The 25,939-nt window shown below is 39.6% G+C and overlaps 1 protein-coding gene across 1 annotated transcript in view; it reads right to left on the bottom strand.

Moving 5' to 3' along the window:
* The window catches only part of NEK11 (NIMA related kinase 11), a 144,179-nt gene that overhangs the window by 70,104 nt on the left and 48,136 nt on the right, over positions 1-25,939 (bottom strand). Inside the window, 3 exon segments of the mRNA XM_067739784.1 lie at positions 302-428; positions 1,394-1,459; positions 16,371-16,452. Coding sequence (XP_067595885.1) covers positions 302-428; positions 1,394-1,459; positions 16,371-16,452 — 275 coding nt within the window.

Here is a 25,939-nt window from a genome sequence, read left to right as displayed (position 1 = left end):
AGCAGAAACATATCAAAATTTAATGTTTATGATACATTAGGAACTTTCCTTCGTGGTTCAAGAAGAAAAAATCCAAACCAAGCATTTAATCTATGAATAAAGAGAATTTTTGAAATCAATTTAATGGAATATATCAAGTTTCTAATCCAAAAGACCTTCTTTTACACTACTTACAGAATAACTAATATTTAAAAAGGATAAAGTGAGTGGACGTAGTAAGTAAATGAGCCTAAAAACAAAATGCACCGTCTCTCAGGGTAGCAAATGAATAAGGAGCCTGGACCAGCCCATGCCCACTCACCAGATATCCAACTTTGTGTCATAGCCTTTGTGTTTCAGAGCCTCTGGGCTCATATAATGGGGAGTTCCAGTTAAAGTGGTGGCTAGATCACAGGATCCCATTAGGAGTCGAGAAACTCCAAAATCCCCTTGAAATAATAATTAATTTTTATGAATACTTTAAATCACAAAAATCAGTACTGTACTAGAAATTAACAACTGTCGAATTTGACAATTTTAATATGCAATGATTCATACCATTTTAAAGGGAAAGAAAAGTCACACATTTTAAATTATACAATACTGGTGAATAGCTTTAAAAATAAAAGCCTTATAGGAGAAAGAAGATTTTGAAGACAGGAAAGTGAATTATGTAAGCTAAAACTTTATTTCCTGGAATTATGGAAAACCAGCAACTTGAAACAAAAAGCTATTTCAAGTCTGAATAACAACAAACAGAATGATTCTGGAAGCACTGAATATTATGACTTGCAATTTTATATGGGGTGGGGGAGAGTTTGTTCTTCATTTACAATAAAGAAATTTCAAACAAAAAACCTGAGACTTTTCAAGAACATGACTATAAAAATTTGAATCTATCAGCTTCAGTATACTTGTCTAATTAGTTGCATGCTTTTATGATTCCCCCTCTAAGAACACCTACATAAGATCAAACAATCCAGTAACTGTTGTGAGTGTAGGTACAGTTCTAAAGGAGAACTAACTACATCAACATTTTAATTATCTGTGATAACGTTAATTGCTTGTGATAAAATAAGTAGGGGAGTGGGAAAACTGTAGTAATCAAACTAGTAAAACAAGTCTAATCATTTATTAATGGTTAGCGCATGGCATGGAATAGGAACTCAAAAGATATTTGTTGAATCTATCTAATATGTAGCAAATGTTTTATACCTCAGTTTATATCAGATAATCAGAAACAAAATAATTGGTTTTTTTGTTGTTGGGTACAACCAATCAAGAACAAAAATTTAGTAAGTTTGAATAAACCGATGATTATTCTAACACTTTTAGGTACTTTATATTCCAATTTGATATATTAATAACATCTAGAATATACTCTCTCATAGAATACATATTCTTAAAATCTTACCAATTTTAAGTAGATTATTTTTCAGAAATATATTCTTTGATTTCAAGTCTCGATGGAAGTACCCTCCTACAAAAGGAAAAAAAGGATATACAATTTCATGCAAATATAAAATTTTAAAATCCAAATATAAATAATATATATGAGTGAATGTGAAGTGATTCACACATAAATATACACTCCCAGAGATATATCTTTAAATGTTTAAAAGCTTCAAAGCCACAACATTTTCTAATTTCACTGAGAAAATCAGAGTTTTAAAACAAAGGTTTTAAAGACAGAGAAACATGTAGTTGAGAGAAGGGTGATGTACTTCCAGCTATTTCAATAGGCCAGATTTTATTGTGTTTTAGTAGCATGATCTACATTGTACTATATCCAGTAACCATACACCCAGTTCACAGAGGAGTTATCACAAAGCTTTATAATCTATTATATACTATATATAATCTATTACATGCATATATATCTTTATATTTATAATATAATATATATATTATAATCCAAATGTTCACATTTTATATATGTGGAAATAATGTTGATGATGGTATTTAATAATAGATAACACTTAAGTTTTACTGTAACCCAGCAATGTAAATTATGTCAGTTAAGACTTTCATTTCTGAAATTATGAAAAATCAGACAACTTGAAAACCTTTGCCTAAAAAAACACCCAGAAATGTTGAATAAAGTATGTAAGTCTCTTCACATATAACACAACTGAATCCCCAAGAAAATGAGGCAAATCCTTTGGGATTATACAAAAAGAAAACTGAAAATCAGAGGGAGCAATAGGTGCTGATGTCTCAGCAGCCCGAGGAACTCAGAACTCACAGCAGCCAAGACCTTGAGGCCATGTGATGTGGAGAGTTGGAACTAATATAAACACCTAAAGTCAGAATCCTATATGCAGTCCATATCTTAAGTGAAAATACGACCCAAGAAACATTCACTCACAAGTAAACAAAATGGAGAAAAAAAATCTCTCCCTTCATATTTTGCAACCATGTCTCTCTGCTCACTCACATTTGGAATTCAAATATGCAGTAGCTGTATGACTTAAGACAACCCAAACAAAGAAATTAACATAAAAATTGGTTCTCAGCTGTTAATACCCTCTTGAGGCATCTGGCAGAAGCAAATGCAAACTGAATCAGCAGATAATATATAATAAAACTATACTTCAAAGCTAATCAAGACAGTATGGTACTGGCCCAAAAACAGAAATATAGATCAATGGTACAGGATAGAAAGCCCAGAGATAAACCCACACACATATGGTCACCTAATTTATGACAAAGGAAGCAAGAACATACAGTGGAGAAAAGACAGCCTCTTCAATAAGTGGTGCTGGTAAAACTAGACAGCTACATGTAAAAGAATGAAATTAGAACACTACCTAACTCCATACACAAAAATAAACTCCAAATGGATTAAAGACCTAAATATAAGACCGAACACTATAAAACTCTGAGAGGAAAACACACTTTGACATAAACCACAGCAAGATCTTTTTTGACCCACCTCCTAGAGTAATGGAAATAAAAACAAAAATAAACAAATGGGACCTAGCTAAACTTAAAAGCTTTTGCAGAGCAAGGGAAACCATAAACAAGATGAAAAGACAACCCTCAGAATGGGAGAAAATATTTGCAAATGAAGCAATGGACAAAGGATTAATCTCCAAAATATACAAACAGCTCATGGAGCTCAATAACAAAAAAACAAACAACCCAATTAAAAAATGGGCAGAAGACCTAAATAGACATTTTACCAAAGAAGACATACAGATGGCCAAGAGGAACATGAAAAGCTGCTCAACATCACTGATTATTAGAGAAATGCAAATCAAAACTACGAGGTATCACCTCACACTGGTCAGAATAGCCATCAACAAAATCTCTACAAACAGTAAATGCTGGAGAGGGTGTGGAGAAACAGGAACACTTTTGCACTGTTGGTGGGAATGTAAATTGATACAGACACTATGGAGAACAGTATAGAGGTTCCTTAAAAAACTAAAAATAGAACTACCATATGACCCAGAAATCCCACTACTGGGCATATACCCTGAGAAAACCATAATTCAAAAAGAGACATGTACCTCAATGTTCATTGCAGCACTATTTACAATAGCCAGGACATGAAAACAACTTAATGTCCAACAATAGGTGAATGGATAAAGAGGATGTGGATATGGAATTCAAATATGCAGTAGCTGTATGGATGTGGAATTACTCAACCATAAAAAGGAATGAAATTGGGTCATTTGTAGAGATGTGGATGGACCTAGAGTCTGTCATACAGAGTGAAGTAAGCCAGAAAGAGAAAAATAAATATCATATATATGTGGAATCTAGAAAATGATATAGAGGAACCTATTTGTAGGACAGGAATAGAGACGTAGACGTAGAGAATGAACATGTGGACAAAGTGGGGAAGGAGAGGGTGGGATGAATTGGGAGATTAGGTTTGACATAAATACACTACCATGTATTTAGTGTATTTATGTCAAATAGATAGTTAGGGGGAACCTGCTGTAGAGCACAGGGAGCTCAGCTCAGTGTTCTGTGATGCCCTAGGTGGGTGGCATGGGGGGTGAGGGGTGGGAGGGAGGTCCAAGAGAGAGGGAATATAGGTATACATATAGCTGATTCACTTCGTTGTGCAGCAGAAACTAACACAACATTGTAAAGCAATTTTACTCCAATAAAATAAATAAATAAACCCCTGAGAATTTCAAATAACTTAATAGGATATAAACTATAAAATAAGTATATTTCAAATGATTAAAATAATAAAGAATAGAAAACACGAGATAGAAACAGAATATTATCAGAAAAAAAAGATGATGCTGATTTGAGAAACAACCAAATAGAATATCTCAGGGGAAAATGTGACCATTGAAATAAAAAACTCAAGATTAAGACCTCAGCTTCCAACTATGATGAAGTAAGCTTATATCACACTAAATCGCCCACCTTCCACAGTTGTATCGAGACTACTACAAAATTTAAACAACGTAAAATTTGGGTAAATTTTTTTAACAGCTCTTTGAAGATATCAGAGATCAGTCAAGGTGAACAAAGGCAGGCAGCACTTGAGGGGCCAAAACCTAAAAGAAAAGAGATGCACTGAGATGAGCAAGCACTTCCCACTGTGTTTTCGTCTCAGGCATTTGGCAGAAGCAGAGTGTCGTGGCCCAGAGCTTGCAGCAGTTTCACTGGGGATGGAAAACAAAATCTGTAGTTCAGAGATACAAAAGGCAACCAGGACTCAAGGGGCAAATTTTCCAGAGAAAAGGGAACAGAAGAGAAGTAAGTGTGACATTCTGAATAGATTTTATCCTGAGGCATTTGCTGAATCCTAAGCGTTCCGGGGCAAGACATTCAGGAGAAAGCAGCTGCTAAGAGGTAAAAAACTAAGCAGAGTTTTCAGTAGATTCACAAAGCTGAGGAGGGGTCTTGGTAAATAACTAAAGCCTTCAGCTGAAAACCCTGAACACTGGAAATAAAGGCAAACTGGAAATAGACCAGCCCTCACAAACCTAGCCTTAAACTATCTCAGTCCTAAATGGATCAAGGTGATCTGCATCTACTACCAGCCAGCAAAAAAAATCAAATCCTCTCCAGAGGAAGATAATATCATCCAACATCTCTACACTATTTTACATATATTGTCCAACATTTACTCAAAAACTACAGGCATGCCAAGAGACAAGACCAAATGACCAAAAACAAAACAAACAAATAAAAAAGAAACAAATCCTTACGTGATCCACCTACTGGAATTATTGGACAAGGATTTTAAAGTAACTATGATATGTTCAAGGAAATAATTACACAATGAGAAAACTAGATTCTATAAACAATTTTTTAAAAGAACTGAATGGAAATTCTAGAATTGAAACAAATATAATTAAAATTAAGAATTCATTAGATATGTTTGAAAGCAGATAAGATGCAGCAGAAACAAAGATTTAGAAATTGGAATAATGGTTAGTGAAAATTATTCAGTCCAAGTAATGAAAAATAATATTGATACTTAGACTAGGCAAGTAGAAGATGAGTTATAGATATAATACATTAACAGTCCCCACATATATAAATATGTAAATAAGTAAATCACCACTAGGTATTTTAAGAACAAGGCAAACAGTATGTTAGAAAGCAGTTATGGGAAGTAATTGGCTGGTGCTGTGGTAATAGAACAATAAAATGTATGCAACAGACCAGATATCAAGCTACCTGGTAAATTTTTTAAGTATAATTTGACTTTGTGGCTACAGTAAGCAAAAATCGTTCCAGAAAGAAAGTCCTTTCATTTGCTTTGTTAATATTTTTTCCTTTGAAGTATTTAGAAATCAAGTCCAAGAAATAACAAGGTGACTAGCAAACAGTTGACATAAAATCTTTCTTCTAACAAACTCAAGTAGCTCTCCACCTATGTCCCCATAATTTCTATTTTCATGATGCCCAAGAGAGTTAAGTGCCCTGATTAAGAATGGATGACAGTGGTGGTCAAACCCATGGTCGAGTTCCTGCCTCCAACTCCCCATCAGGTCATTGTACAAACCCTCACCCTCCAGGACCACAGCAGAGTGAGGTCTGTGGAGGCAGCCACAGCAAGTGTTTCTCAGGCTCTGAGCCAGAGTAGGACTGTGGAGACAGTATGGACAGTTTAACCTTCATTTCCCCTTAAGCCCTTATCTGAATAGTTTCTGAAACCTCAGCTCCCTCCCCACAGGTCTGTATTTGTCCGGCAGGGTCTCAGGGTGGCCTGCAGACTCTTCCTGCCGAAGGTGCTGGCATGAGCAATGGCTCCGTGGTGATGCACAGCCCAGGCAGCTCCTGTTGCTGGTCTCTGCCATGTGGCCTTCGTCCTAGACTCTGAGGCGGCTCCTGCCTGGCTTCCTCATTGGTGTCCTGGGACCCCAGGACCATGATAAGCCCTCTGTGCTATAAGCCAGGAGTGATGCCAGGTCCTTCTCAAATGTAGCTACACAGTAGGAGTTTCCGACACCTGGTACTGGAGTGGGGTCTCCTTGAAAAAGTGACCTCAGGACATCCCAAGAAGTGGGAGCCAGGAGAAAGCAGGAATCTCCCACAACACCACAGACAGAACTTCTCTCTGCTTTTCCATCTCCAGACCTGGGGGAGCACACCTCCATCCCCTGCCACATTTAGTAGGTCCTTTCCCTGGGAGCCTATAAAACATTTGCTACACATTAGATAGATTCAACAAATATGTTAAAAATGAATTCCTCATACCACCTTTTGGGAAATGTTTAGCCATTCTAACACAATACCTCACCAAGTGGCTGGGGAAAGGTGTGGGTTGCTAGGTGACAAGGCACTCATCTTAGGGAAAGTGCCCCAGCCCTGTTCTCTCCTCCACTGTGAAAGCACCAAGAACACCAGTAAATGAGATCCCTGCAGAGAAGCTGCTCTGTGCTTCATTGTAAAAAATCTAGAACCCCTTCAACAGAAGTGAGTTGGGGGTGTGTGTTTGTTTTGTTTTGTGTTTTCTGTGTTAGCACTGGGGGCAAAAAAGGAGGAGACTTTTTTGCCTCCAGAGCCTTCTTTTCTCTGCCCCTAAGAAGTTCCCTCATGCCCAGTTCTGCTGTGGCATCCAGAGACATTTCAAAGATTAGCTAATTAATTGGACCAAAAAGAAGAAAGGCTCTAAGTCACTCAAATACTGGCCCAGTTTATGGAGGCTTGGTGGACTTGGTGATGAGCCTCTGGACACAAACAGCTTTAACAAACTTAGCTCTGTCTACGTGCCAGAGGTTCAGGCCCAGGGGGGAGGAAGGAGTCTTAGAGCTACATTCTCAAGACAGCTTTCAGTGAACTGTGAAAATTCTCAGCTTTTAGCAACATTATTTATAAGTGTGTATGCCATATGCCATAGTTTTAGAATATTACAAATGTATAAATAAACCAAATTAAAATAAGTACAGGAAAGCTCCAAAGGAGTAAACAAAATCTTCATTTCTTCTGTAACTTCATTCTTCTTAGTTTTTCCAAGGTCTTCTTTATCTCCTCTGCTGCTGCACTGTATTAGTCAGGGTTCTCCAGAGAAACAGAACCAAATAGAAGATACAGATATGGATATAGATACAAATGGAGATTTATTATAAGGAACTGGCTCAAGAAATTATGGAGGCTGAGAAGTCCCAAGATCTGCTGTATGCAAGCTGAAGACCCAGGAAAACTGGTGGTATAATTCAGTCCTAGTCTGAAGGCCTGAGACCAGGTGAGTCAATGATCTAGGTCCTTTAGTCCAAGGGCAGAAGATGGGATGAGACATCCCAGCTCCCCAGTGAGGCAGGAAAAAGGGGGCAAATTCCTCCTTCCTCTGCCTTTTGTTTTTTTCAGACCTTCGAGGGATGGATGTGTCCAACCACACTGGAGGGGGCAATCTACAGAGTCTAATCCTGTTACGGAGTCCAAGCTCACTCTGCTCGCTGCCAACAGGCCAATAAATCAGGAGATGAGGTACTGAGGTAAGGAATAGTGACTTTATTCGGAAAGCCGGCAGACTGAGAAGATGGCAGACTAGGGTCCTCCCAGAACACTATCTTATTGGGGTCTGGATGCCAGTTTCTTTTATAGAATTAGAGGGGGAAGTAAAGTAAAAAGGCAGAATAGAGAGGGAGAGTAAAAAGGGCCAACAGCCTTGCAAAACCTCCTGGAATGGCAGCCTCAGGGAGGGGATGTGTAATTTCTTCTTTCTTGCAGCCATTCACACGTGGGTAGGGTTCCTGAGGCAGGCCATTATGTGTGATTACAGTAACAAAAGCAACAAAAAGCAAAGGCTGAAGTCAAAGAAACAGATCCAACATGGAGTCAAAATTGGCTCTTCCCTGTTACAATCCCATCTGTAAACACCCTCACAGACACACCCAGAAGCAATATTTAATCTGGGCAACTCATGGCCCACTCAAATTGACCCATAAAATTAACCACCACATGCACTAAAAAAATTTGCAAGGAAATTTGCAACAGAAGAGCCAAATCCATCTTCTTCTTTATTCCAAAGTAATTTCCTAACTCATTTGTAAGCAGTCTATGTAATTTTCAAAATGCATTTGAATATATACTCTAGACCAGCGGTCCCCAACCTTTTTGGCACCAGGGACCGGTTTCATGGAAGACAATATTTCCACGGATGAGAGGGGTAATGGTTCTGGCAGTAATACGAGCAATGGGGAGCGATGGGGAGCCGCAGATGAAGATTTGCTTGCTCACCCGCTACTCACCTCCTGCTGTGTGGCCCGGTTCCTAACAGTCCACAGACAAGTACAGGTCCATGGCCGAGGGATTGGGGACCCCTGCTCTAGACCATAAGAGGAAAAGGCTGGAATAATCCTTCATAGACAGATCTATTTTATTGGTTATAGTTTGACAGATTTAAGTAGAAAGCTGAGGGAAGCACTGTAGTAGGCTGTATTCTTGTTCCCAAATATTTGCACCTCTTGTGCCTGGCAGCAGGTGTCTGCCTTGGGAGGAAGAGGCACCTCCACTGGGCTTGGTCATGTGACTTGCTTGGGTCAATGGCATGCAAACAGACCAGGCAACTGTCATGTCTGAGCAGAATCTTTAAGAACATTTGAGTGTTTCCCCTAACTCTCTTGCTTTTCCCTCTTCCAGGAGAAAGCATGTCCCAGACAAGAGCTGCTCCTTCAGAGTAGGCAGTGGGACGGGAAGACTCGCAGCTGATCTGCAGCCAAAGCAAGAAATGACTGTCCTAAGTCACCGAGGTTGGAGTTTTGTGTTAACACAGCATGAGGAAGGAGTTTTAGTGCTACAGTCTCAAGGTAGTTTTGAGTGAACTGTGAATACTCTTAGCTTTATACATTATTATTTATGTGTCCATGCCATATGCTAAAAGAACAACTCATGGACCACTCAGATTGACATAAAATTAACCATCACATGCACAATGACAATTCTTTCTGTTTCCCCAAGATCTAGGCCCTCACTTCTAATGTTTTCTTCTCCTTCTCCTTGCCCTTCCCCTTCCTCTGCTTTCCCTCCCTCTGTCTCCTCCTCCTCCATCTCCTTCTTTTCCTCCTTCTGTATCTCTTTCTCTCCATATTCCACTCAGCATATTCGTAATTAAACACAGCACTACTGCTTCAAACCTGTCTTTCCAACTTCTTGCTCACCCTCAGGTGATGAACAGGTTCATCTTTGACCTTCTCCTAGCACATCTCACAATCTGCTTAATGTCAAGTTTGGTCATTTCAGCTTGTCGAGTTCACTCTCACCCTTCCATGCTGCCCAGTGCTGTCACCTTGGCTCAGGTCTTACAACCTCAGGCATGGATTTTATAAAATTTCCAGGTTGATAACCCAAGTCCCCCTCTCTCCCCTCTATAATTTATCATCTAATCCTCCCAAAGGTCTGGTCACACTACAGCTCCATTTAGAAGGCTTCTGTGGTATCAATGTCTATGCTACAAAACAAAGCCCTCTACAATCTGATCTACTTTGATCATACCTACAATCTGATCTACCTTGACTCACAGCTCCATTCATGTACTCCAAGAGCCTTTCTGATGGGACCACTCATCACTTACCCTAAAAGTACCATGTTTTCCCAGCTCTGTGACTTTGCTCACTCTGTTCCCTAAGCCTGGAAAGTTCTGACCCATCTTCCACCATATTCAAAATGCACCATGGTCCAAATATCACTCCTTCCAAGAAGCCTTCATTGATTCTCCCAAGTAAAAGCATTATTCCCTCTTCTGAGCTCCTATAGCAGGGATCCCCAATCCCCGGGCCACGAACCAGTACCAGCCTGTGACCTGTTAGGAACTGGGCTGCACAGCAGGAAGTGAGCGGCAGGCAAGCGAGCAAAGATTCATCTGCACTCCCCATCGCTCACATTACAGCCTGAACCATCCCCACACACCCCCACACACCCCTGGTCCGTGGAAAAACTGTCTTCCACAAAACCGGTCCCTGATACCAAAAAGGTTGGAGACTGCTGTCCTATAGCACTTTTCTTGGCACTCTTATCACCTGTTTTAAATTAAGAGTATAATTTACATTAAAGTATATGAATCTTAGGCTTGATGAACTTTTACATACACATCACACTTGTAATCCTCCACCCAGATCAAGATGTAGAACATTTCCAGCATCCCAGGAGGTTTCTTTGTTCCCCTTCCAGTTGAAATTCCCTTCCAAACGTAACCTCTATTCTGATTCACCCGACATTGGTCTTGCCTGTTTTTGAACATCATACAAATGGAGCCATATAGTACCCACTCTTTTATATCTGTTTTCTCTCACCCAACATCACATCTCTGAGATTCATCAGATTGTGCATATCAATCATGTGGTTTTTTTTTTTTTTTTTTTTTTCTTCGGTACGCGGGTCTCTCACTGCTGTGGCCTCTCTCGTTGCGGAGCACAGGCTCCGGACGCGCAGGCTCAGCGGCCATGGCTCACGGGCCCAGCCGCTCCGCGGCATGTGGGATCTTCCCAGACCGGGGCACGAACCCGTGTCCCCTGCATCGGCAGGCGGACTCTCAACCACTGCGCCACCAGGGAAGCCCAATCATGTGTTCTTTTTTATTGCAGAGTACCCCATTGGATGACTACACCATAATTTATTTAACAATTGTACTGTAAATGGACATTTTTCTGTGTTTTGGCTATTACAAATAAGGCTTCTATGGTTATTTTTGTACATGTCTTTTGTTGGATACAGGTACTCATATTTCACCTCACAAATAGAATTACTGGGTCATAAGGTATTTAAATGTTTGGCTTTGGAGGTATCAATACCACCAAACATTTTTCCCAAGTGGTTATACTAATTCACACCTTAACAGCAATGTAAGAGAATTCCAATAGCTCCACCTCCTTGCCAATACTCCTTATTGTCAGAGATTTTTAACCCTTTCTGGTGGCTAGGTCCTCATTCTATATTGAATTACAACCACAAACGATAACACTTACCCAGGGCTTGACAGTTTGCAAACTTTCTAAGTGTGTAATATCTTAAAGCATATTCCCCACAGCTCTATAAAGTAAGCAAGGAGAGTCCCATTATGATCCCTATTTTATAGATGAGGAAACAAAGGCTCAGAAAGGTTAAGCAGATCGCCCAAGGCCATAAGTCACATGCAGTAGAGACCATGAACTCTGTATATCCATCATGCTATACGGTTTACAGTTATTGGGGGACATGTTTTATCTCTGCTAGTTTACTAACAGCTCTTCGAGGTTAGGCTCTATTTTAACTTAACGCTATTTAATAAATGAATGAATGAACTTAAATATAAAATTGAAATTTCTCCATCTATAGAGAAAAACTTTACAATAATTGATTACAATAACATAATGAGAGACTTCCCTGGTGACGCAGTGGTGAAGAACCTGCCTGCCAATGCAGGGGACACAGGTTCAAGCCCTGTCCAGGAAGATCCCACATGCCATGGAGCAACTAAGCCTGTGTACCACAACTACTGAACCTGCACTCTAGAGCCCGTGAGCCACAACTACTGAGCCCATGTGCCACAACTACTGAAGCACACCTGCCACAACTACTGAAGCCTGTGTGCCTAGAGCCTGTGCTCCACAATGAGAAGCCACTGCAATGAGAAGCCCCCGCACCACAACGAAGAGGAGCCCCCGCTCGCCACAAACTAGACAAAGACCGCAGGCAGCAAGGAAGACCCAACGCAGCCAAAAATAAATAAATACATTTATTTAAAAAATAATAATAGGGGCTTCCCTGGTGGCACAGTGGTTGGGAGTCCACCTGCTGATGCAGGGGACGCGGGTTCGTTCCCCGGTCCGGGAGGATGCCACATGTCACGGAGCGGCTGGGCCCGTGGGCCATGGCTGCTGAGACTGCGCGTCCGGAGCCTGTGCTCCGCGGCGGGAGGGGCCGCAGCGGTAGGAGGCCCGTGTGCCGCAAAAAAAATAAAAAAAAAATAATAATAAAAATAAAAAATAATAATAATAACATAATGAAAGAAGCATCATCATTTGTTATCTGAATCACAAAGGGTGGTATTTCAGATCCACAGATCCACAAATACCGAAACATTTAGCCCTATTTAATGACTTTCTTAGAATGCTGAAGGATTCAAAACAAATTTAAATCCTCTCTTTGAAGGATTTTTTTAAACTTTTTTCTTTTTTTTTAAATTCACCCAATTACTTCGCACACAGCACAGTGGAGCTCAGCTCTTTCCCCTCCTGTCAGTGGTTACTGAGGAAACTCTTTTCAGTGCTTTAACTATTGTCTGGCTGTGTTTATCTTTGGCACCAAGCAAGAACAAAATCCTTCTAAAGGGCCTTAACTTTTATTACATTACCTAAATTCTACCTAAAAATTGTCTTTATTATACTACATTACATATTTATATGTACTTGCATAAACTAGGCATAATTCTCCTTATGCTTAGAGTTTTATATAACTATAGAACCCTAACATGTATACAAATTAAAAACACAAAGCCAATAAAATTCAAATTAGTGAAGTTAATTTAGTATCAAGTGGTGAAGTTTTGGTGCTTACATTGTGCATATGGTGCTGGTGCTGGAGTATCGATTCTTTTCAATTTGTCAAGCCCTGACTCTTGTGTCCTAGAGATGGCCTATCTCTCCTCTTCTCTATTTAACTACAGCAGGTCTCCGGCATACAGCACCTGCTGATTGCTGCGGGACCCACACACATCATTTAAGCATTAGCAGTCTCTGTCCTACTACTCACTGCTGTTCAGTTAAGGAATAACACTTGGTGCCAAAAACTAATCCAGATCACAAATGACAAACACCTAAAATTGCCTGGCAGTGTCTCATACAAGACTCTTTCTCATTATGCTGATATTAATGTATGTAAACTACCACAGAAATGAAGACATAAAATATTAAATCCTCTTAGAGAACTGCTATACCTTATCCCTTTTACCTTAAAACACTGAAAAATTAGAGACAATTCAAAAAGCTTTCCTCTGAAGAAAAGGATGGGTTAAATGCGACTGTGTTTGGTCTTTGGAGGATGCCAACAACACAGGCCCACAAAGAGAAGAGGTACTTGCTCCATCCATAAGGAGCATCAGATCCAAACATTAAGCTACTCAGACTATTCCTGACAGAGTCATCATCATTAGATGCAAAGGAAAAGCATTCATCGGCAATAAAACAATCAAAGAAAAATAACTTCTAATTGAACAACATCAGTTAAACTGACTAACTCACGTGTAATGCATTTTTATTTCCCTTCAGTGCAATGTACAAATATTTGCCTAGCATTTTCTCTCCTTCTACACAGGGCATGATGAGTCAAAAGTGGCATATTAAACAACTCGCACCCTCACTCAAACTCGATATCTGGCTGGATTTTCTGGGCCAAGGCGATCAAAGTTTAAGGAATTAATTGAATATTCGACTCCTTGTCAAAAAGACCTGCATTCCCTTCTCATTCTCCAAACCTGCCTTTATAGCCTCTCTTTTTAATCCTAGAGTTTATAAAAATTCTGTTGGATCATACAAGTTGTAGTGTCATAATGTTTCTAGAAGTTGCACAGAACATTTTTTGACATCAGATTATTATAGCATCCTGTGAAGTAGACATTGAAAAGTTCTTCAGATGAAAGATGAGCTGTAAATGTATGTATTTTTCCAAACCCAGATTTCCTTTTCTACCCAAGAGGACTCTCACACAAAAAAGAAAAAAAATTTTAATAAAAAAACAAGATCTCTTTTCAATATCCCATTTACATTCTCAGAATATGATAAAAGAACTTCAGTGGCAAAAAGATAATTATCTACACGTTGCCATCCCCTTCCTGAATAGCTTGAGATAAGAAGTGACAGAAAGAAAACCAAGAAAGCAGGAAGGAGGGAGAAAAAGAAGGAAGGAAGGAAGGCAAAAAGGAAAGGGGGAAGGAGGTAGAGAGGGAGGGAGGAAGGAAGGTTGGAAGGAAGGAAGGCCAGGAGGGAGGGAGGAAGGAAGGTTGGAAGGAAGGAAGGCCAGAAGGGAGGGAGGAAGGAAGGAAGAGGGAGGGAAGAAAGAAATGAAAAGAAAAAAAAAAGAAGAAAAGCTTGCCTTAGAGAAATATCAATGAAGCTGACAGCTTCAACCCAATGTTTTCTACTTTAGGAAGGTCATACATAAGTACAGTCACCCCTGTGAAAATGGCCTTTGTGACATATTTGTCTGCCTCAATAATACTGAAATTTGGAGAAATTTGTCTGTATGTTCAAATAACATTTCTTTCAGGAATTTGTCTCCAAACCTCGATGCTGCTTTTCATTTCCTACGGTCATTTTAAAACTATATTAGTTAAAGAAATACAAATTCCTACCGCATTTGTATCAGCTTTGGTATTGTTTTCCTTGTGAGTGAGCAGAATTACGTTCCCTGTGAGTCGTCTTGCCATAGACGGGCACACTCCCTGGGTGACATTCATTGTTAGTCTGACTATCACTTCCTTATGCTCCCCCCTCAAGTAGTGAGTAGAGGTTGCTTATCTGTTTCCTGAATTGATGTTAAGTGTGTGCACATTTCCTGTGACTAAAGAAATATATACTTAGACTATTGGGGGAAAAAAAGGAACAGGGCCTTCAATTCTAGGCCTCAAAGTGAAATGTCAAAAGAGGGTACACAAACACCCCCTTCTCAGGTAGAACCATAAGAAGAAGAAATGTACTAGTTCTTAGCGTTAAGCAAGGGACATGTTCTATTGACAAGAGGACAGAATGCCAAAAGATCAAATTAATTGGAGAGCTGGGTCTTATCCTCCTCAATTTACTCCCCCTGCAGTTTTCATTCTGCATGTTTATCTGCAAGAAAAACTATTTGTTTTGTATTTACTTTGTTCTTTAATAAACACTCTGTAGATTTTCGTAGGATTTAATTAAGGTAGTCAAGTCACTCACAAATTAAGACACAACAAATTTCATATAAAAGCAACAATTTTTTGTGAAGCAGTCTGATTTTAATTCAGCAATATGAAAAGCATTTATTTCTTTTGCCAACCCATCATAAAAGTAAAAAACGTTTTGGATGAACTGTCACACCTTGGTTTAAGAAGTTATTATTACAATATCTGTAGGCTCATTCTGTTTCCTTGACTTTGAGAAATATTTAATGATGACTTTTATTGCTAAGGCAACTCTAATGAAAATGGTATTGACTTTAATTTGAACCAATATTAATATTGCCCTAAATCTATACTGCTGACAGAAAATGCTTTCCTTTACTAATATCACCCCTCGAAAGTTTCAATAAAAGCCTTGATGTTAACTTCTAAGGTTTCAAAAATCTGTAACCCAAAATGTGCCATTTGATGGATTAATGGTCTTGCCTCCTGCCATCCAAGTTAGCCAACATCAGATTGACTTTGAAACACCAAGACCTTGAAGAAATGAAGAGCAACTCAAATACAGTGTCTGAACTCCATCTTTAATTGACACTAAAATGTTTTAAAACCTAAAAGTATTTGATTTTAAAAATTAATCCGTGTTTTTTAAGTCATCAATAGAAGCACTTACATCCAGTTTAAAAGACACAGGAGAGGTGGAGGGGAAGAAGGCGGAAGAGTAAGACGTGGAGATCACCTTCCTCCCCACAGATACACCAGAAACACATCTACACGGGGAACAACTCCTACAGAACACCCACTGAACGCTGGCAGAAGACCTCATACCTCCCAAAAGGCAAGAAGCTCCCCACGTACCTGGGTAGGGCAAAAGAAAAAAGAATAAACAGAGACAAAAGGATAGGGACGGGACCTGCACCCATGGCAGGGAGCTGTGAAGGAGGAAAGGTTTCCAAACACTAGGAAGACCCTTCGCAGGCGGAGACTGCGGGTGGCCGAGAGGGGGAGCTTCGAAGCCGCGGAGAAGAGCACATCCACAGGGGTGCGGAGGGCAAAGCGAAGAGATTTCCGCAAAGAGGATCGGTGCTGACTGGCACTCACCAGCCCGAGAGGCTTGTCTGCTCACCCGCCGGATTGGGTGGGCTCTGGGAGCTGAGGCTTGGGCTTCGGTCAGAGCGCAGGGAGAGGACTGGCGGCGTGAACACAGCCTGAAGGGGTTAGTGCACCACGGCTAGCTGGGAGGGAGTCCGGGGGAAAGTCTGGACCTGCTGAAGAGGCAAGAGACTTTTTCTTCCCTCTTTGTTTCCTGGTGCGCGAGGAGAGGGGATTAAGAGCGCTGCTTAAAGGAGCTCCAGAGATGGGCGCGAGCCGCGGCTAACAGCGCGGACCCCAGAGACGGGCATGAGACGCTAAGGCTGCTGCTGCCGCCACCAAGACGCCTGTGTGCGAGCACAGGTCACTATCCACAGCCCCCTTCTGGGGAGCCTGTGCAGCTCGCCACTGCCAGGGTCCCGGGATCCAGGGACAACTTCCCCGAGAGAACGCACGGCACACCTCAGGCTGGTGCAACGTCACGCCGGCCTCTGCCGTCACAGGCACGCCCCACACTCCGTGCCCCTCCCTCCCCCGCGGCCTGAGTGAGCCAGAGCCCCCGAATCAGCTGCTCCTTTAACCCCGTCCTGTCTGAGCGAAGAACAGATGCCCTCTGGCAACCTACACGCAGAGGCGGGGCCAAATCCAAAGCTGAGCCCCTGGGAGCTGTGCGAACAAAGAAGAGAAAGGAAAATCTCTCCCAGCAGCCTCAGAAGCAGCGGATTAAAGCTCCACAATCAACTTGATGTGCCCTGCATCTGTGGAATACATGAATAGACAACGAATCATCCTAAATTGAGGAGGTGGAATTTGAGAGCAAGATTTATGATTTTTTCCCCTTTCCTCTTTTTGTGAGTGTGTATGTGTATGCTTCTGTGTGAGATTTTGTCTGCATAGCTTTGCTTCCACCATTTGTCCTAGGGTTCTATCCGTCCGTTTTTTGCTTGTTTGTTTAATTTTTTTCTTAATAATTATTTTTTAAATAACTTTATTTTATTTTACTTTATCTTCTTTCTTTCTTTCTTTCTTTCTTTCTTTCTTTCTTTCTTTCTTTCTTTCTTTCTTTCTTTCTTTCTTTCCTTCCTTCCTTCCTTCCTTCCTTCCCTCCTTTAGACAATGAATCATCCCAAATTGAGGAGGTGGACTTTGAGAGCAAGATTTATGATTTTTTCCCCTTTTCCTCTTTTTGTGAGTGTGCATGTGTATGCTTCTGTGTGAGATTCTGTCTGTATAGCTTTGCTTCCACCATTTGTCCTAGGGTTCTATCTGTCCGTTTTTTGCTTGTTTTTTGTTTAATTTTTTTCTTAATAATTATTTTTTATTTTAATCACCTTATTTTATTTACTTTATCTTCTTTCTTTCTTTTTATCCTTCCTTCCCTCCTTCTTTCCTTCCTTCCTCCCACCCTCCCTGCTTCCTTTCTTTCTTTCTTTCTACTTCTACTAATTCTTTCTTTCTACTTTTTCTCCCTTTTATTCTGAGCCGTGTGGATGAAAGGCTCCTGGTGCTGCAGCCAGGAGTCAGTGCTGTGCCTCTGAGGTGGGAGAGCCAACTTCAGGACACTGATCCACAAGAGACCTCCCAGTTCCACATAATATCAAATGGCAAAAATCTGCCAGAGATCTCCATCTCAACACCAGCACCCAGCTTCACTCAACGACCAACAAGCTACAGTGCTGGACACCCTATGTCAAACAACTAGCAAGACAGGAACACAACACAACCCATTAGCAGAGAGGCTGCTTAAAATCATAATAAGTCCACAGACACCCCAAAACACACCACCAGACGTGGACCTGCCCACCAGAAAGACAAGATCCACCCTCATCCACCAGAACACAGGCATTAGTCACCTCCACCAGAAACCCTACACAACCCACTGAACCAACTTTAGCCACTGGGGACAGACACCAAAAACAACGGGAACTATGAACATGCAGTCTGCAAAAAGGAACCCCAAATACAGGAAGATAAGCAAAAGGAGAAGACAGAAAAACACACAGCAGATGAAGGAGCAAGATAAAAACCCACCAGACCTAACAAATGAAGAGGAAATAGGCAGTCTACCTGAAAAAAAATTCAGAATAATGATAGTAAAGATGATCCAAAATCTTGGAAATAGAATAGACAAAATGCAAGAAATATTTAACAGGGACCTAGAAGAACTAAAGATGAAAGAAACACGATGAACAACACAATAAATGCAATTAAAAATACTCTAGTTGGGATCATTAGCAGAATAACTGAGGCAGAAGAACGGATAAGTGACCTGGAAGATAAAATAGTGGAAATAACTACTGCAGAGCAGAATAAAGAAAAAAGAATGAAAAGAACTGAGGACAGTCTCAGAGACCTCTGGGACAACATTAAATGCACCAACATTCGAATTATAGGTGTTCCAGAAAAAGAAGAGAAAAAGTAAGGGACTGAGAAAATATTTCAAGAGATTATAGTTGAAAACTTCCCTAATATGGGAAAGGAAATAGTTAATCAAGTGCAGGAAGCACAAAGAGTCCCATACAAGATAAATCCAAGCAGAAATACACCAAGACACATATTAATCAAACTGTCAAAAATTAAATACAAAGAAAACATATTAAAAGCAGCAAGGGAAAAACAACAAATAACACACAAGGGAATCCCCATAAGGTTAACAGCTGATCTTTCAGCAGAAACTCTGCAAGCCAGAAGGGACTGGCAGAACATATTTAAAGTGATGAAGGAGAAAAACCTGCAACCAAGATTACTCTACCCAGCAAGGATCTCATTCAGATTTGATGGAGAAATTAAAACCTTTACAGACAAGCAGAAGTTGAGAAGGTTCAGCACCACCAAGCCAGCTTTACAACAATGCTAAAGGAACTTCTCTAGGCAGGAAACACAAGAGAAGGAAAAGACCTACAATAACGTACCCCAAAAAATTAAGAAAATGGGAATAGGAAAAAACATATTGATAATTACCTTAAATGTAAATGGACTAAATGCTCCCACCAAAACACACAGATTGGCTGAATGGATACAAAAACAAGACCCGTATATATGCTGTATACAAGAGACCCACTTCAGACCTAGAGACACATACAGACTGAAAGTAAGGGGATGGAACAAGATATTCCATGCAAATGGAAACCAAAAGAAAGCTGGAGTAGCAATTCTCACATCAGACAAAATCGACGTTAAAATAAAGATTATTAGAAGAGACAAAAAAGGACATTACATAATGATCAAGGAATCAATCCAAGAAAAAGATATAACAATTGTAAATATTTATTCACCCAATATAGGAGCACCTCAATACATAAGGCAAATACTAAAAGCCATAAAAGGGGAAATCGACAGTAACACGTTCATAGTAGGGAACTTTAACACCCCACTTTCACCAATGGACAGATCATCCAAAATGAAAATAAATAAGGAAACACAAGCTTTAAATGATACATTAAACAAGATGGCCTTAATTGATATTTATAGGACATTCCATCCCAAAACAACAGAATACACATTTTTCTCAAGTGCTCATGGAACATTCTCCAGGATAGATCATATCTTGGGTCATAAATCAAGCCTTGGTAAATTTAAGAAAATTGAAATTGTATCAAGTATCTTTTCTGACCACAATGCTATGAGACTAGATATCAATTACAGAAAAAAATACAAACACATGGAGGCTAAACAATACACTACTTAATAACGAAGTGATCACTGAAGAAATCAAAGAGGAAATAAAAAAATACCTAGGAACAAATGACAATGGAGACACGACAACCCAAAACCTATGGGATGCAGCAAAAGCAGTTCTAAGAGGGAAGTTTATAGCAATACAATCCTACCTTAAGAAACAGGAAACATCTCGAATAAACAACCTAACCTTGCACCTAAAGCAATTAGAGAAATAAGAACAAAAAAACCCCAAAGTTAGCAGAAGGAAAGAAATCATAAATATCAGATCAGAAATAAATGAAAAAGAAATGAAGGAAATGATAGCAAAGATCAATAAAACTAAAAGCTGGTTCTTTGAGAAGATAAACAAAATTGATAAGCCATTAGCCAGACACATCAAGAAGAAAAGGGAGAAGACTCAAATCAATAGAATTAGAAATGAAAAAGGAGAAATAACAACTGACACTGCAGAAATACAAAAGATCACGAGAGATTACTACAAGCAACTCTATGCCAATAAAATGGACAACCTGGAAGAAATGGACAAATTCTTAGAAAAGCACCACCTGCCAAGACTGAATCAGGAAGAAATAGAAAACATGAACAGGCCAATCACAAGCACTGAAATTGAAACTGTGATTAAAAATCTTCCAACAAACAAAAGCCCAGGACCAGATGGCTTCACAGGCGAATTTTATCAAACATTTAGAGAAGAGCTAACACCTATCCTTCTCAAACTCTTCCAACATATAGAAGAGGGAGGAACACTCCCAAACTCATTCTATGAGGCCACCATTACCTTGATACCAAAACCAGACAATATGTCACAAAGAAAGAAAACTACAGGCCAATATCACTGATGAACATAGATGCAAAATCCACAACAAAATACTAGCAAACAGAATCCAACAGCACATTAAAAGGATCATACAGCATGATCAAGTGGGGTTTATCCCAGGAATGCAAGGATTCTTCAATATATGCAAATCAATCAATGTGATACACCATGTTAAGAAATTGAAGGAGAAAAACCATGTGATCATCTCAATAGATGCAGAGAAAGCTTTCGACAAAAGTCAACACCGATTTATGATAAAAATCCTGCAGAAAGTAGGCATAGAGGGAACTTTCCTCAAGGCCATATATTACAAACCCATAGCCAACAACATCCTCAATGGTGAAAAACTGAAATCATTTCCACTAAGATCAGGAAAACGACAAGGTTGCCCACTGTCACCACTCTTATTCAACATAGTTTTGGAAGTTTTAGCCACAGCAATCAGAGAAGAAAAGGAAATAAAAGAAATCCAAATCAGAAAAGAAGAAGTAAAGCTGTCACTGTTTGCAGATTACATAATACTATACATAGAGAATGCTAAACATGCTACCAGTAAACTACTAGAGCTAATCAATGAATTTGGTAAAGTAGCAGGATACAAAATGAATGCACAGAAATCTCTGGCATTCCAATATACTAATGATGAAAAATCTGAAAGTGAAATCAAGAAAACACTCCCATTTACTATTGCAATAAAAAGAATAAAATATCTAGGAATAAACCTACCTAAGGAGACAAAAGACCTGTATGCAGAAAATTATAAGACACTGATGAAAGAAATTAAAGATGATACAAATAGATGGAGAGATACACCATGTTCTTGGATTGGAAGAATCAACATTGTGAAAATGACTCTACTACCCAAAGCCATCTACAGATTCAATGCAATCCCTATCAAACTACCACTGGCATTTTTCACAGAACTAGAACAAAAATTTCACAGTTTGTATGGAAACACAAAAGACCCTGAATAGCCAAAGCAATCTTGAGAACAAAAAACGGAGCTGGAGGAATCAGGCTCCCTGACTTCTGACTATACTACAAAGCTACAGTAATCAAGACAGTATGGTACTGGCACAAAAACAGAAAGATTGATCATGGAACAGGATAGAAATCCCAGAGATAAACCCACACACATATGGTCACCTTATCTTTGATAAAGGAGGCAGGAATGTACAGTGGAGAAAAGATGGCCTCTTTAATAAGTGGTGCTGGGAAAACTGGACAGGTACATGTAAAAGTATGAGGTTAGATCACTCCCTAACACCATACACAAAAATAAGCTCAAAATGGATTAAAGACCTAAATGTAAGGCCAGAAACTATCAAACTCTTAGAGGAAAACATAGGCAGAACACTCTATGACATAAATCACAGCAAGATCCTTTTTGACCCAACTCCTAGAAAAATGGAAATAAAAACAAAAATAAACAAATGGGACCTAATGAAACTTCAAAGCTTTTACACAGCAAAGGAAACCATAAACAAGACCAAAAGACAACGCTCAGAATGGGAGAAAATATTTGCAAATGAAGCAACTGACAAAGGATTAATCTCCAGAATTTATAAGCAGCTCATGCAGCTCAATAACAAAAAAACAAACAACCCAATCCAAAAATGGGCAGAAGACCTAAATAGACATTTCTCCAAAGAAGATATACCGATTGCCAACAAACACATGAAAGAATGCTTAACATCACTAATCATTAGAGAAAAGCAAATCAAAACTACAATGAGATATCATCTCACACCAGTCAGAATGGCCATCATCAAAAAATCTAGAAACAGAGCTTCCCTGGTGGCGCAGTGGTTGAGAGTCCGCCTGCTGATGCAGGGGACACGGTTTCGTGCCCCGTCTGGGAGGATCCCACATGCCGCGGAGCGGCTGGGTCCGTGAGCCATGGCCGCTGAGCCTGCGCATCCGGAGCCTGTGTTCCGAAACGGGAGAGGCCACAGAAGTGAGAGGCCGGCATACCGCAAAAAAAAGAAAAGAAAAGAATAGAAAAAAAACAGACTCCACTTAACCCACTTGCTCTGTTACTCATTACTGTACGTTCTGTCTGTGAACTGTACTCACTGTTGCCACAAAGGATACAACTGGCACTATTGGCAAACTTTGAATATGGAAACTTTATTAGAAAATAGTATTGTATCAATGTTTAATTTTCTTAATTTGCAAATTGAATCATAGTTATGAAGAGAATGTTCTTGTTCTTAGGAATAGCCACTGAAGTATTTAGGGGTAAGATGCATGATTATGTAACTTTTAAATACTTAGGTGGGGAAAGAGGTGGGGAGAGAATAAAACAAATGAAGTGAAATGTTAACCCCCTTGAGTTAAGTCGAGTATACTTTCTGGCCCTCTGTTCCTTCATCTACTAGGAGAGGGAGACTGGGCTGAACTCTTTCAATATTATTCACACTGTGAGCCATGAAATTCAATGAGGAGTGGAGCCTGGCATCAGAAAATGTTAACCAGTGAATCTGAATGAAGTGTTTGCAAGAGTTCTTTGTATTTAAAATAAATAAATAAATAAATAAATAAATAAATAAATAAATAAAATAAAAGACAGAGGAGAGCCTTCTCAGAGCCTGAACACAGTGAGACTGCAATGTTCAGAGGATACACAAAGGGCAAAACAATCTCAGGATTTCAGGGCTGGAAGGAGCTTGAAAAATTGTTCTCCCTACTTCTTCATTTTAAAATGAAAGCGCTTCCCCTGATTAATTCTCTGGGCTGACATCTTCAGATACAGTTCCCTCACACTCTTCATCTCCTTTAACTAAGGTTCTGAGACATCCTTCCAGTGGACCTCAAAATTTTGCATGTATCAGGCACATTCAAGTTGCTTGTTTAAAATGCATATTCCTGGGCTGTATCAACAGAGACTCTGATTCAGTAAATTAGGAGAGGACCAAGGAATCTGTATTTTTTAAATAAATAAATAAATTTATTTATTTATTTTCTTTTTTGGCTGCATTGGGTCTTCGTTACTGCGCGCGGGTGTTCTCTAGTTTCCGCGAGAGGGGGCTACTCTTCCTTGTGGTGCGTGGGCTTCTCATTGCAGTGGCTTCTCTTGTTGCAGAGCACAGGCTCTAGCCGTGCGGACTTCAGTGGTTGTGGCACGCAGGCTCAGTAGTTGTGGCACACGGGCTTAGATGCTCCACAGCATGTGGGATCTTCCTGGACCAGGGCTCGAACCCATGTCCCCTGAATTGGCAGGCGGATTCTTAACCACTGTGCCACCAGGGAAGCCCGGAATTTGTATTTTTTAACAAGCATCGTAAGTGACTCTGGGACAGGCCATAGACTGCACTTTAAAAAAGTGTTGCTAGATAATAACACAAATGGGCCAAATATTTACTATCTCACCTATTAATGGGAACATTTTGTCCAATAGTTTGAAAAATTCCAAAGGCAAAAGATGTATTTGAGAAAGTCTGGGTTGAAAAAAAATTATTTTATAATATATTTTTAAATTTGTAAATGGAGTTCATAAAAAGTGGGGAAAATGTCAAACCACGTTATGCTCTTAAAAGCAAAATAAGAAGATCCAGTTTTTAAATAGTTACTAAAGAATGCCATGTAGTATTGTGACATTTATGTCTTGAAAATATAACTGAGCACACTTGGGTTTAGTTGCTAATTTTCTTTCAAATTCTTTTAGAGTAAGTTTTCTTCCTGCTGAGGTAAATGTACATAAATAAGAATAAAGAGGTAGAATTTTTTTTTTTAAGTAGTGACATGAAATAATGCTTTCACCTATAAATCACTGGACTGTTTTTTTAAAATAAACTATTTGGAGTGTTTTATTCTGATTCTATTTTTGATCACATATTTATAGAAAGTCATATATCATAGCTAAAGCCACACTCCAAATGCCAGAAGTTCTACTGGGCTTATGAATTGCTTGATATTAGTGCATTCATACATTTCTCTTAAATGAAACTAGTTTTGTTTTTCAATTTTTACATCAACAACTTTAAATAAAAATCAGTGGCCTTATTTTTAAACTTTTTTTGTGAAAAACTTAAAATATTTCATAGTTTAAAGAAAGAAAGTAAATGGAACAAGTCAAATGATTTTACTTATGGTACTTACAAAGATCATGAACAGATAAGTTTAGGTGTATAAAAACACAAGATACATACTATTTACCATCTTCTTTAGCTGAATAAAGTCTAGACCCATAGAACTGGCACAGTGAATTCAGGGAGGCCTACATAGCCAGGCAGGAGCTGCCCAGGAAAACCAGAGAGCTCTAATGGGATGCACCTCTCTGAAGATATCTCTAGTTCCCTTAATCAGCAGCAATCCCAGCAATGCAGACCACTGAAGACAGCCCTGATGTGTGGACACCTGGAGCTCACACTGGGAAGGATAATGCTATAGACAATGTTTGTGTCCCCAAAAATGCATATGTTGAAATCCTAACCCCACAGTGTGATGGTATTAAGAGGTGAGGCCTTTGGGAGGTGAATAGATCATGAGGGTAGAGCCCTCATGAATAGGATTAGTGCCTTTATGAAAGAGAACCCAGAGAGTTCCCTCCCAGCTTCTGCCATGTGAGGACACAGCAAGAAGACGGCCATCTACAAACCAGGAATTGGGTTCTCACCAGACACTGAATCTGCCAGAACCTTGATCTTAGACTTCCTAGCCTCCAGAACTGTGAGAAATAAATGTATGTTGTTTATAAGGCACACAGTCTACAGTATTTTGTTATAGCAGCCTGAACGGACTAAGACAGAAGGTCACTAATCAATGCCACAAAGATCAATATACCAGGAGTGTCTCTCATTCGTGGCCTCAGACAGAGCTTCAGCAGTGGCTCTGAAGGACAACAAAGGGTTTGTCTCTAACAGTAGACCCAAGACATCCAGCATGAAGTTGTAAGGACCCTCTGAGAACCAATAAGCCTGGTGGTGCATGTCATTTCCAAATTCACTTGCAAGAGCCTACAGAGACTCACTAGAATTTCAACATTATAAAACTCAACCCACTTACTTGATTTATTTAAACAATTTGCATAAATGAGAAACATAAGAGGAGATTTAAAATGTTCTTTTTATATTACAAACAGATCCTTAGAAAGTATTTGCTTG

The sequence above is a fragment of the Pseudorca crassidens genome, chromosome 5 (genome assembly GCF_039906515.1).
Source record: "Pseudorca crassidens isolate mPseCra1 chromosome 5, mPseCra1.hap1, whole genome shotgun sequence".
Taxonomy (NCBI): Eukaryota; Metazoa; Chordata; class Mammalia; order Artiodactyla; family Delphinidae; genus Pseudorca; species Pseudorca crassidens.
The sequence above is the reverse complement of the archived record's forward strand: the minus strand, read 5'-3'. Positions and strand labels throughout refer to the sequence as shown.